This window comes from Rhea pennata, chromosome 1 (genome assembly GCF_028389875.1).
Source record: "Rhea pennata isolate bPtePen1 chromosome 1, bPtePen1.pri, whole genome shotgun sequence".
Lineage (NCBI taxonomy): Eukaryota > Metazoa > Chordata > Aves > Rheiformes > Rheidae > Rhea > Rhea pennata.
This window is the reverse complement of record NC_084663.1, coordinates 22,943,030-22,957,332: the sequence shown is the minus strand read 5'-3', so window position 1 is coordinate 22,957,332 and position 14,303 is coordinate 22,943,030. Positions and strand designations below refer to the sequence as shown.

At 35.3% G+C, this 14,303-nt stretch overlaps 1 protein-coding gene across 1 annotated transcript in view; it reads right to left on the bottom strand.

Moving 5' to 3' along the window:
- Window positions 1-7,682: 7,682 nt before the first annotated feature.
- The window catches only part of GRM8 (glutamate metabotropic receptor 8), a 343,040-nt gene continuing 336,419 nt past the window's right edge, over window positions 7,683-14,303 (bottom strand). The window contains exons 9-10 of the mRNA XM_062601411.1: window positions 13,205-13,451; window positions 7,683-7,732 (exon numbers count right to left, since the gene is read on the bottom strand). Of these exons, the coding sequence (XP_062457395.1) occupies window positions 7,683-7,732; window positions 13,205-13,451 (297 nt within the window). The remainder of the gene's footprint in view (window positions 7,733-13,204; window positions 13,452-14,303) is intronic.

Below are 14,303 nucleotides of genomic sequence, written 5' to 3'. Positions count from 1 at the left end.
TTCTTTCTTCTTCTGCATTTGACCAACAAAGGGGAAAAGTAATAACGGAAACTCTTAGTAGGATCATTAGGAAAAGATCATTTTGGCCAAATTTCAACTTTGGCACTTGAAATTTGCTTAGTTAAGATTCATCAGACATATTCAGTTGAATATGTTTAATTTACCAGTTAGCTATGAATTTGGAGTTATTTTTGACAAAGGGGGCGTGTCCTACAAAAATTACAATTTTATGTGGGAAAGTTTCAGTTTTGCAGGGAAGGTTTTCTTTTCTTTTGGAAAACCATTTCCAGTTCCCTTGCAGGATCTCAGAGAGTGGGAAGGCTCTAGAGATTTCCTAAATTAGGCATTGACAAGAGGGAATGAGCAAATTCATTTGCAAAAAGCTGCCATTTCAAAGGAAATGTTGCAACCTTTGATCCTCACCTAGAATTTCTGAAGAAAAGGTTGAAACATATCTATTTGTAGGTCTTTGCAGAAGTTGTGTGTATCTCTTGGACATCATGATAATTTTTGGAGGGCATTTCAAAGAAAAATGAGTCTGTATTCTTATTTGGTACCTTATCCAACGCTGGCTCTTATGTTTTGTCATACTTGCCCACTACCATTCTGTGGAATATGTAAGATTAGCTCGTTCCCTGGAGCTGCCATGTGACCTTAACGGAGGCCAGCATGGGCTCTTCGTAGCCAACACAATTCTTTGACAGTGAAACTTTCCAACGTTTTCTTCTATTTCCGTTCAAGTTTGGAGTACAGCAGTTTTATCACTGGTCTCTTTTCCTCTCACGTTCATACTCCTCTGCCTGTCATCTTGCTGTTACTTCCATCTAGGCGCGAGTCACTTGTGTAATACAAACAAAAGCCTGCTTTGCCTTTATTATGGATCTAACTGTACTTCTAACATTGCTTTAGCTCTGGGGGACACTGCTGCTTGCTCTTCACTGTCTGCTGCCATACTATTGAAAATAGTAAGTTCCTTGGAGCTAGCCACCTGCTGTCATACTATAATGTCAAACAAGAAAAACTATTGCTCTGTATTTGCTCAGTGTTTCAGTGTGAGGGAAAAATTTATAGAGTTATCAACACTCACAAAAAGTGCAAAGAATTTTACAGTGACCTTTTAAGACAAACTTTTGAAGACCATTTCCTGACAATAAATTTAACAGAATTATTAAAGCTTCCCATCTCCTTTAAATTATGAAAACTAAAATATTGTCAAATGAATATGTCTTTCACATTTCGTTTCATTGGATAGATGCAACAGATTATTTCCACCAAATGTATTTTGCAGTTTCCATCATCTGACTTGTAAATTTAAGACAAGAAAAAAGCTGAAAGGAGACAATATGATTCAGGTCTATTCAGAACTATAGGACCTAGTCCACAGATGAGGTTTATTCCTTCTTGTATTTGCTCTCTCCCATTAATCACAACCTTTAATTCTCCCAAGTAATATAATTAGGATCAACGACACATTTATTCTGTTCTCCTGTTAGCTACTGAAATTTCAGGAGAATCTTAGAAAGAAATGACTTCTATGTAAGGTGACTTAACTCAAATTTTTAAAAAGATCATTACACTGTTAGATTGGAGTAGGTAATCTGAAAATAAAGTATGCACATAAAATTGCAGTGGGGTTTTCTGGAGGCAAACGGTTGCAGTACCACTAGGGTCAAAGCTACTTCTGAAATAGATACTGCCAAAATTGGGAAAAGTAGTAGGCACCTCTTCTGTCATCAAACTTCTCTCTTTAATATTTAACCACAATATGTAGATTCATATGTATTTTCTTAATTACACCACGTGGCATATAATCTATTTGAAAGTCTGGTAATAAACTATTGTTCTATTTGTTAGCTGATGTGATGGTGAAATATACTTCATCATTCACATGCATTTTAAAGTTAAAACATGACAAAGGAATGCTGCAAGACAGACATTTTCTTTACCCACCATGCTATATCTTCTGCTTTCATATTCTGCCTGTAAAAAGAGGCATAAATAAGGAAACTGTATTCTAATATGATATATTTACAAACTGGAGCATTTCAAAATGCCTTCTTTCATTTCTTTCCTGAGTGAGTAATAAAAATTGTCTGTTCACTGGAAGACAGCTAGTATTATTATTTAAAAACCCTGCTGCGTAAATCGCTATTTAGGCATTTCTTGAAAAGGGGATTTTTTGACAAAGTGTTCCATTATTATTTCTATGTAACAGTTAAAGTATTGCCTATGAATTCTGCTTAATTTCTGGTTCATTGACCTGATGCATAGAGTCATTCAGATCCCATTCTATCTATCCTGCAGTCACAAAATCACATTAAGTGCTTGTTCCTGATCTCAGACATACAGTAATATAAAGCTGTGTGTCCTGATGGAGTTGTTTCAGTGCTCTCACACATAAATGACTAATAATATCATTTTTAAAACTATAGGCTGTTTTTCTATGATCAGAATGAAACCATAAGCTTGTACAAAAAAAATTTTTATAATTTTAACTAGACCAATGCAACAGTTTAGACACTAAACTTCAAGATCTCAGCTACTGGTAATTTATTACTGTGAAAACTGAGTGGACTGAAATCACTTGAGACTTAAACCCTCTGTTTAATAAAACTTGAATAATCACACCAGCCACACAGTAATGTGTGTAAGCCATGACTTGCAAGCTAGCATTAATGTAAGACTTCAGTCTCTGTTTTTTTGGCATACAGATTTTTGCCCCTCAACTGGGAGAGACTTCATTAATAACCTTAGTAGCTTCTTCTAGAAAAAAAAAATAGATTAAAATGTGTCTTGATGCTGTATATTGCCCATCTTATTTATAAGAGTCATTGGGTGGCTTCAGTTTACAGTCTGAGCTATAAATAAGTAGAATCATCCTATCCCTCTGGGTTACTCTGGCTAAACAATTCTGCTGAAAGACTCCTATGAACTTCACTTGGCTTTGTGTAAAACCTTCAGCGTAGAGGAAGTCTTCAGAGTGTGTGGAAGTGTACACTTGAGTTGGAGAGAGTAAATATTTGCCAAAACAAGCAGTATACACTAGATATATATGTTGGGACAGTTTCTCTGTTGGGAGAAAGTGCCACTGACTGGTTGTCACACTGTCTCCAGGATGAAAGCTATAGGCATCAACCCAGACCTTGACTAATATGCATCCAAATGTTTCTACAATGGACTGCTCACATTTACGAAGAAGCGGTGACAGTTCACGGGATGAAGATTGCAATTCGGTTCAAGAACTCCTCACCCATTCCTTGTTTAAAAATGGAAGGCTCTGAGACCTGGGTCCTTCTAGGCACCACAGCATTCAACTTCAGTCAGTCCCAAAGATATTTATCTATCATTGTCTAAATACTTTGATTGATATGGCTTTTTGCTTCACTATAAACATTTATTCTAGACTGGTTAAAACATGATCCTCAGTAGCTCCAGCTACTGGGCACTTTCAGATACCAGTGAAGCCTGTATGATTTAGGAGTGCTCTATGCCTCTAAAAGTCAGGCCAATGTAAGATCTAGCTTAGCAGTCCCATAAACTACTTCATTCATAAAATCTAATTTTATGAAATTTATGAAAAATCTCTTAAAAGGGATTTTTGTAAATACAAGTGATTAATGCACCAGAGTTACTTATATGGCATTAGAAGGGTTATAAATATCAATTAAAATATATTTAAAAATAATATATATGTAAGGTAGCTTTCAGTGGCAAAGCTATTTATTCAAAGATTCAAGGATCTTTTAAAAAGCTACAGTTTACATTAATGATTAAAACACCTGATGCTTGATCTCAAATCTGTTAAAATCAATGATAAGACCCTTTTTTACTTGAATGGCTTTTGCCTTAAATTCATCAACCTGAAAATACAGTTTAAGGATGAAAAGGTATGTGAAAGTGGACACCGGAAATTATATTTTTTAATGGTTCTTTCCTATGCTATGTAAATTTAATTTTTCAAATTGTATTGTAGACAACTGGAATATATTGTATTATAACCATTGGCCAAATTTCACTTTTTAAATTGCTACCAGCTTCCAATTATATCTGCCTCAATATTTTATTCTCTTTGTAAGCTTTTCATTTTAACTTACCTAATACTTAAAGAGAAAAACAATTGTCTCATTTACATTCTTTTGCATATACACTCAGAAAAAAACATGCTGAGTTTAACCTGCAGATCTTTGTGTGTTAAACAATACTATTCATAATGAAAATGCTGATAAAGGTTTAACTACAGCTTCATGAATAGCAATGCTGTAATATATAGAGCAGAATGAGGTAGATCAAAAAACAGAGGTTGTTAAAAAAGCAATAAGTTTTCTGTATAAAAATAACAGGTGACAGTTATTGCATAGGGGGAAAGAAGAAAAATGAAGCATCTTCATGAGTATTCAAAGGCACAGTAACAACATAATGTGGGGATTTCTGTTCTTATTGCTGACCAAATTCCTCTGATCTTCTCATAAGAAATGGACCTTATAATGTAAAAAGTAAAGTACAGTGGAAGCAATTTTTCTAAAGCTCATCCCTTTTTATACTCATCTTGCAAAAATACAGAAATTTTTATTCCAGTTGTATTATACTATTCTCTCTCTTTTTTTTTCTTTATAACAGGTCCTTTTTTTAGAAGTGACTTTTTATGGTAATGAGTAAACTGGAGAAAAAGGCCCAGTAATCTCAGGAGGGGTCACAGAAGTTGTGTGTTACCTGTATATCTGATGCACAGTGTGTTGCAGGAATGGGACTCAAAGTCACCTGAAGATACAATCTTGGAAGCAGAACTCACAAATTAAGTTGTCAGACTTTTTTTTTTCAGACTACTGTCTTTATAGGGAAAACTCTTCTGAGCTGACAAGAATCAGGTTGACACTCCATCCTGAAATAATATATAATCTGCATTGTTTTTCAATAGCTCTGGTAGGAAGCAAGAGAAGAATGTGTTTTTGATTACTGTTACTGTGGATAGCTATGCACTATTGTAAATTCTTAGTTGAGTCAACGACATTAGCAAAACTATTCACAGGTAAATAGGCATTCTTTATAGGTAAGGGTGTGCTTAACTACCCTACAGAAGTAGTACCGGAGATCACTACTGTTCTATGCTCTTTGAACTGCCTAGTTCATTACGTAATTCATCCTGTCATCCTGTGGGCTATTTCTCAAATCAGTTACGCTAATAGCAGTGAGGCTGACGAGGCTTAATATATTGCATATTTTGGACAGAATGACATAGAAAACACACGCAACAATTTGCATAGGAATAAAGCTCTGTTTTTACCTGTTTATGCAAAAAAAGTATTGTTTGGTCAGGTTTAAGTATTATACCTCGGAATAATATTTACTTTGGACTTTACAATTCTTTGGAAGTTGGGAGATATTTATATATCATACACTAATGTTTATACGTGACATCTTGTGAACTGCTTTTTCAGATGCATGTTATAATTCCTATATTATTATGTACAGATGTTATAAGCAAAAAAATATGATATTTGTTTTGTTGTAAATTGAAAACTAAACTTTTCAAAACTGTCTATGAAAAGGAACTGTGCCAAAACACTAATTTTCATATCAAAAAATTCTCTCTCTTTTTCTCTGTGTTAGAAAATCCACCCTGGACTTGGAAAACTGTCTTATCAAAACATTGATCTAAGTCTATTCATTTTCACAAAATACTTCTTTTTGATGAAATGATATTACCTTACCAAACAGAACTGTAAATGTTGGCTGACATTTTTTTCCTGGTCTTCTTAACTTTGACAATGTAACTCGCTCTAAGAACATTAGCTGCATTGCTAATATGCTTAAAATTAAGCATATGGGAGTTTACAGGATTAGGATATACTCAATGGCATATTCAATGAAAAAGGAACTTTTATTATTTTATTTTATTATTTTTTTCAGTCTAACAATTGTTCTGCAGTTTGGTGTATGATTGACCATAAATTTTTCAAGTACTCTATACTGAAGCCTCCGGCAGTCGATAATTCAGATGTTTAAATTCTGGGAAGAGCTAATTGTGTCTTGTCAAAATATCTTGAAAATGGAAATTCACCGACAGGGCAGTTGAGTACACGGAGTCATGGAGTTCGCTTACTGCACAGGAGTTCAGTTTGACACTGTAACAGAATTCGGTTTCGGATACTTCAACCTGGGCTTATTAAATCCAGCACCCAGCACAGCTTCTTCCTTTAAAATATGTCACAAAAATATAGCTCCTATGAGGAAAAGTGCACAAGAAGCCATCCAGGCTAATTCAACAGAAAGAACATTTAATAGTGAACTGATTGTGAAGACTCATTGACTTGATGAATAGTAGGTAGTGTATGGAGTGAAAAAAAAAAACGTGTTAAAGAACATCATAACTATAGCAACAGAGTTGAAAGTCCTTAGCTGTCTACTTTAAGCTTCTCTGGAGGTATTTATTAACATGATAGAAATCTACATGAGTTTGTTTATCTTTGTGCAATTACTTCTAATAAATGGACACTCATTGGACATGGAAATTTAGATGATGTCAAAATTGTTTCTTTCATTTTTAAGTGTTAAGGAGGCAATAACACAAATATCCACTAGGTTACTGCTTTCCAAATTTTCCATTGATTTCTCTCCTGTTATTTCAGTCACTTTTATTGAGATAAGCATCTACTACATTCCCTGTCAGAGACAGGATACGAGGCTGAACAGACTTTTAGCCTGATTCAACCTAGCTGTCACATAGTCTTACACACTATAAGTCCAGAAATGAAAAGGATCAGAATTATTGGTGGAGGTTCCAAAGTATAATACGACCATACAAAATAGCAATCATCAGGACTCCTTTGCTTTGCAAACATATAAAGTACACTTACTGTGAATGTGAGGAGAGGAAAAGAAATCCTACTATTATAAAATATATTATAGTCACAAAATATTGAACAAATAAATTCACACACTGCCAAGTGCACACACACACACTCACGGAGGCATGCACATGCATACACACACACACGCACACAAACACACACACATACATACACACACATGCTTATAGTTTACACTGCGTTCTTCTGATGCCATGATTATTATTTTATTTGTACACCCACCTTTACTGCACATTCTAAACAAACAATAGACAACAGTATAAGGACTTTTTTTTTCCTTAAAACTGCAACAAAACAAGTCTCAACATTTGCAAAACATTCCTTTATTATTAGAAATAAATTATTTTGTATAAAAATTAGCATGCGTTGACCATTGCATTTATTTTAGCATAACCCTGGACTTAATTAGTCAGCCATCACAAGAAACAAACTCATCTTCTTAAACAAGTTGAACAATGTAGGACAGGAAAGGAAATTGTCACAATCACAAAAAAGTACTTACAAATATAACATCAGACATGGTTTATTTCAACAGCATTTTTTTTCACAAGCTAACATTTGTTTTCCTTTTGTGATTTGCTTCCTTTTGTGAGTGAGCAGTTCAGAAGTTTGACACTCAGTCTCTATGTGATAAAACTGGGCTTTTCCTTCCCCTGTTTCTTTTTTACCTTCTGCCTCTTGTTTAATCCTTGTCCTTTAGGAGACTGACTATTGATTTGAATGTAGTCTATTGATATTTCCAAGACTGAATTCTGGTAGTGGTAAAGTCTTTGTATTATCCCATCCTGCAGGTCTTCCAGTGAACTTCATCCCTGCTCAGTCTGCCTGATTGCTATAGCTGACATAAATTGTCTTGGTAGAGGAAGCTGCACACCAGAAAAAAAAAAAAAAGAAAGAAAAAAGAAAAAAATCAGGATTTTTAGAAGCAAAGGGGAAAGCATAAATTCAACATTTGAAGTCAGACAGAATTCAACTACATTTCCAAACATCATGGCCCATGTTCATGGAATTATGTGATAAAGTTTAAGCGCATACTTAAGTGGTGAGCTTGGCTGGATCTCAAGTTCTGTGTATTGGTTCTAACTTTGTTTTTGTGGTCTGGGGAAGCAGAGGTCAAGAGAGGGGCAGCATAAGGATGAGTGGAGAAGGAAGTTCCTGTCAAAAATAATTGCAGCTTTTTCTATAATACTTTGATTATTTCTTCTGTATATAACAGCAAGTTATCTGTTAGCAGCTCCCTGTGCTTTGTTATTGGCTTTAACATGTCTGTAACAGGATTTCAACATATTATTTGTCTGATATTTTAGCCGATCTTCACAGAGTTTTATAAGTCTAGAGCTTGAGTTTTTCCCTTTTTTCTCCTGACCGAAGAGTACTTTGGAGGTAGTCACAAACTGTCCATCCCGGAAAAGTTTACGCATATCTCCTGCTCCTTGAAGGGAAGAAAGTCTGAAGTGGGGAACATATCTCTCAAAGTCAGTGGAACTGAGGAGCTAGTGCCTATGGCATGTGTTTTCTGGTGAGCTTTTGGACATAAAGCATCTGCATTTAAGTAAGCCAGTGGAAATGTTTAAGAGAAACCTAGGCCATATTTTACAGCTGCCATGCGGTGATAATATCCTCAGGTCCAAGGTCAACTGGTCATATCTCTCTTTGGCAAAGCTGACACCACTGATTCAGGATGGAGAGGTTAAACACCTTTACCATTGTAAAAATGAACGGTGAATCTTGCATAGCAGTTTTTTGTTGGCTTGTAGCCCTTATATTTTATCCCTTTATATAATAAAATACAGCCAAGTCTCCACTGCTCTATTTATATAGTGATAGGAAAAGGGAAATGGTGATATTAGAATTCACAGGCAAGAATCACTTGATTCTAAACTAGATGTGCAGACATCTCACATGCAACATTCACTGTCCCAGACTACTGGGATAGTCTCTCTTTTGTTTCTAAAATAAGGTCTATGCCACATTGCATAAATTAAAACTTGGCTTCCCATATACATCTTATCTTCCATCTGCAAGAGTCATGTTCTGCTTATGACAGTGAGGACTGCAGCTGGCAGGATGAAAATAATTTGATGGCACAAAAATAGTCTGATCTGCAGATTCAAAGATCTTTATTCTATTCTCATATCTGTCTTCCTTCCTTGATTTTTTTTTTTTTTTTAATGTATATAGAATCTGGTAAGAACAGCTGAGATAGGAAAAGGATTCTTCATACTGTCTCCCAAATCAAACCCAACAATCTGGTGATGATTTTGAAAGAATAGATTTACAGAAACTAAGAAATAACTACTTTCCTCTCCTATACCTCTTCTCACTAAAGTTGCTGCAAAATAATATTGGGTAGCATAAATAATTAACTTTGCTGCTTGCTTCATCAATATATTTTCTGCAGGTTTCTGAGGAATTTGTATCTGAGGAATTTTATTTTAATCTTATAGTTGCCATTTTAGAAAACACAGCAGAACCACACCATTATAATTTACATGTCACTAGACTTTCTTTTTTTTAAAAAGGGATAATCAAAAGGAAGCTACAAAACAGAATATTTCCTACTCTCACCTGCATAGGTAGCTCGAACATTTTATGTCTGGCAGAGCTAATTCATGAAATGATTGCTCTTAGTTCACTGTCTTTCATATAAATCTGCTGAGCGATCACAGTATTCCAGTACTGGCAGGAAATGCTTTATTTGACTGTGTTGGGACACTTGAAGCAAATATAGCTTGATTTACATCTTTCAGGTCTTTCAGATGTGGTGCACTGCTCCCATCTGAACTCTCCCATGCTCCCACAGCTGGATTTTTAAGAGGATTCTATTCTTCCTTTGGCCCTTTAAATTCCTTCTGAGAATAATGCAGGACTGCCGAAATGGCACAAAGTTCCTTAGAACATAAAAAGATTTTGTGCCCAGTTAAGAAATAACAAATAAATACACGTCTGCAAATTCTGCACATGTGGGAACAAAAGGATGGAGAGAGCAGAGTCTCATTTGTTTCCTCATTTTGAATATAGGCTCAGCTATGCAATCACGTTAAGCTGGCTTAAAACATTACCTGCATCAGCTGAGTTTTATGATAACTTTTCATGTGTATGCTTTTAGCCTACAGCAATATAACATAATCGGATTTAGCACAACTCAGTAAACTGAATTATATGAGAACATTTGTAAGAAGCTCAAAGTACACAAATAAATAGTTACTGCATATCAGCTGATTTAGAGTAATTTATTAATTTGCTATAATTTGGTTGTATGTCTGATGCCTAAATAGTTTTGACAGATCTAATCTGGGACTGATCAAGAAATAGAAATTATCGTAGTTTATTCTGAGTGTCATCACTTTAAAAAATGATAGCAAGGAAAACCATTGTAGATGCCAGTTCAAAATGTGATATAAATCTAATCTCATATCCAAACACTTTTTCACTTGATAAATATTATAAGTGTCTTTACAGTTTACTGCAATAACCCTACAATTCCTTTTTGAGGATCTGAATGCTTCTGCAGCTGGAATCCTGGTCTTTAAGACTGTTAGCATTTTGTAGTAATAATATGAACCTCATTTGGCAAGCTCAACAAACTTGGCACAAAATATTTCTGGAACGAACAATCTTTCTAGCTCCAGTTACTACACTGATGTTGGAATGAAACAAACAAACAAACAAAGACAGAATAATATGAAACAGGACCTAATGCAATTTAGAAAAGTTACTGTGAGTTGACCCATATACATTTAAAGTAGTTGCCATTGTTATGTCCTCTGCAATTGCATATGGATTTTTTTCATCATTCTGTGTCCCAGATACAATGTTTTCCACAGAACATATGCATTTTTGCACATAAGAAATGCCGATGTTCCTGGGGTGGACAACATGAATGGGAAGCAGTTACACGCAAGAGAATGAACTAGAGAGAAAAGAGTACTCTTCAGTCTGAAAGCTAAAGGAATTACCTGTCTCCTCTAATTTCTCACTTAGTACCATTGTCATAATCAGTATTTGTGCTTGGGAAGTGAAGGGAAACATTTGCTCACCACTTCTAGAATGCTAGGAACAGCCTGATTTTTCTCAGTCAGCTTCATATGCTAAAATTGACAAGAAAGGTTTCCTTGCATGGTGTCACTACAAGAAGAAATTATGCAATATTTTGAAGGAGTTGTTACTATTGACCTAGGGAAAACCATTTGTTTTGCATGTGTACTGAGAATTCACAGGAACCTCCAAAAGTTTTTTTGAAAGTAACTGTTTTGGCACAAAACAGGGAAGCTGCTCAAACTCAATGATTGGGGACCGCTTTCTGAAAGTGCAAAACCCATCTTTCACCAAGAGCTCAATTACACAACTACAACTCCCTGAATTACTAATGATTTGACTCTGAATTTTTGCCAATGGAGTATTATCAAGCATGGATCAAAGCCTCATGAGGATACATTCCTAGTGAGTTTATGATTATACAGATATGCTATGGTTAAAAATAAGTTTAGAGTACAATAAATAAGCATTACCCTGTGTACACAGAATCATAGAATCAGTAAGGTTGGAAGGGACCTCTGGAGATCATCTAGCCCAACCTCCCCACTCAAGCAGGGTCAGCTAGAGCATGGCAGATAGGGTTGCATCCAGGCAGGCCTTGAATAACTCCAGAGAAGGAGACTCCACAAGCTCTCTGGGCAACCTGTTCCACATCACACTACTAGAGAAGTAAACCTGCTTCCAAGAGTAGCTATTCCCATGAATTTTACATAATCAGTTTAAGGAATCCCTGACCACAGCATTTCTTAATTAGGTATGGTAGATAAACATCAGATACACAAGACTTTCTTACTAACTCTCTTCCTTCTCCTACTGTGGAAGCCCTACTTTGACCTTTCCTCAGAAGCTATTCATTTTGCAAACTCAGCAAAATCCATCTCTCTTTTTCTTCTGCATTTTATTTTGGCTTCTGAAGATTTGTGAAAGTATTGAGTTCTTCATATTTCCGTTCTGTTATCTGATCCACAAGGAATTTCAACACCTTTCTCCTTGCGTCCTCTGTTATACGTGTCAATTTGAAGCTGTAGAAACCCATAGCTCAGACCGGCAGATTTATACATTTGGAAGGGTTACAAGTTTTGCAAGTTAATTTGTTTGCACTCAATATGCTCCACGCATCAGCAGCTATGCTATAGTAAACCTATGGACTATTTTTACTTAGTCCTCAATCTGGCAATCTCTGATTGAATTCAGTGGGGGGATTGCATATTTATGAAATAAGTAAAATATTTTTATGTAAACTTGGTGCTGGTTTGTCTGAATGTGCACAAGCAAAATAACATTATTCAATTTCCTGTCAACATCACAAAAAAAGTAATGAAAATTCATAAAATTCATTTTCAGTCTTTAACTGTAACAGTAACTGTCCGGCCAATGGAACCAGTTCTTTGATAGAAACTGATTTTCTCTGACTACTAACCCAGGGATAAAATTACTGGCTGTATTCAAATATATACACACACACACATATATGTGTGTGTGTGTGTGTGTGTGTGTGTGTGTGTGTGTGTGTGTGTATAAATTCTGACGTCCAGTTTACAAGATTGTACATCATGCAGTCAAATGGAAGCTATAACCACTGTTCCATACCAGAGTAATTTAGAGATGTGCCAAGATTCAAGAACTTTTCTGACATGGGAAAAAACTTTGTCCTATTACTAACCCATGACATATAAGAACATATAATGAGTAAGCTGTATATGAATTATTACATTTTTGTGCCAAGATGAATAAGACTACAACAAAGACTTGGATGGAAAGTGTTATTCTGGTGGGCACTAGTACCATTCATGAACTGTAGTAGATGGACAAGTTAATAACAAATATTAATTCAAGGTAGAAAAGTGAAGGACTATTTTCATTTCCACATCTAACTCTAAAGTTGAAAACAATATTAACTGTTTTCATTGTATTTTTTCAACAGCCTTTTAGTTTTGAATATACAGTGATGACTATAGATATACCTCATGAACTGTCAGGATATATCTCAAATGGCACAGCAATGCACAGCACATCAAATTAGCACTAGCTAAAACTGATCATTTTAAGGAGATGTGACTTTCCAAAATCTGTTTGTGATTTTTTTAGTAGCCTCCTGTCACCCATAAAAAACAATTTTTATGAAACAACTCTAGGCATTCCTGCAGTGATCGGTACATGAATTCTGACACATCTCTGGATTCATGCAAAACAAGAAAAAGAATAAAGTTTATTACTAAAAGAAAGTGCTTTCAAACGAACGTACATCTATTAGGAAGTGCTGCCACTCTTGACCATGGGAAAGTCTACAGATGACTTACTGTTGGTTTCAAGACTTTCACATAGTTCAGTTTTGACCTCGCCATTTGGTCTGTCATTTCCTTTCTGGATCAGTTTACTTTGCATTGTGGCAGCTGTCACTACAGCCTTGAAGCTCCTCTTCCTTTTTTGAACGTTCTGCTCTGGATGAAAAATGATAATATAAACCTTGGGCATGTAGAGCATGCCCAGAGACACAGAAGCACTTAAACTCATGGAGACAGTAAGTGTTGTTGTCTGGATGTACATCTGGGAAGAAACAGAAACAACAGCATGAAAAATCATTGTTTGTAATACTGATTTAACATGTAAAGGCAAATTATCTTTAAAATACTACCTGGCCAAGAAACCATAAGCACATTCTCTTTTTTTTTTCTTTTTTTCTGTACATACAGCAGAAGGATCTTTCACTTAAGTTGTCTTTAACTATAGTCAAATATGGCTTCTTTATATTGTTGGGATTTTTAACATCAAGAGTCAGTGGTAGAAACACATAATGCATATTCATTTCCATAAACATAATCCAGCTGCTGTAGCAACTGCCTTTTCAGATGATAAATGTCTGTACAGGAGCAGTATACAAGCAGTGACAATAAGTTTAACCTTGTATTGTCTATTTTAATACACAGAAGCTTCTATAACAATATACCATTTGGTGATTCAGTAGTGTGTGCTGCATGGTTCAACTGGCAACAGGCATAATGCAGAATCTGATGAGAAATCTTTGATATACCATTTGCATTTCAAGTGTACAAGAAAATGAGCTTCTCCATAGTGAAGCGTGAATATTATCAGGTTTGTTGAAGCTGCTTTGTTTTTCTGATGTTGTTGTTGTTGGTTTTGTTTTTAACATTTCCACATTACTGTTGAATTCTAGTCACAATGTTCTGTGGCACATAATAAATATGCTAATATGCCACATTCCTTCTAAATAAGAAATCAAAAAATAAGAGATCCAAGAAAACAGATTGTAATGGACCTCAGTTCCCTGTAGAGACACAAAAAAAACTGTCATTTCAGAGTGAGTTTGTCTATTGTTCACTATCACCTACTGAAAGAAAGCAATTCTGATCTTCCAAAGTCCCATAAAAGGAAATGACA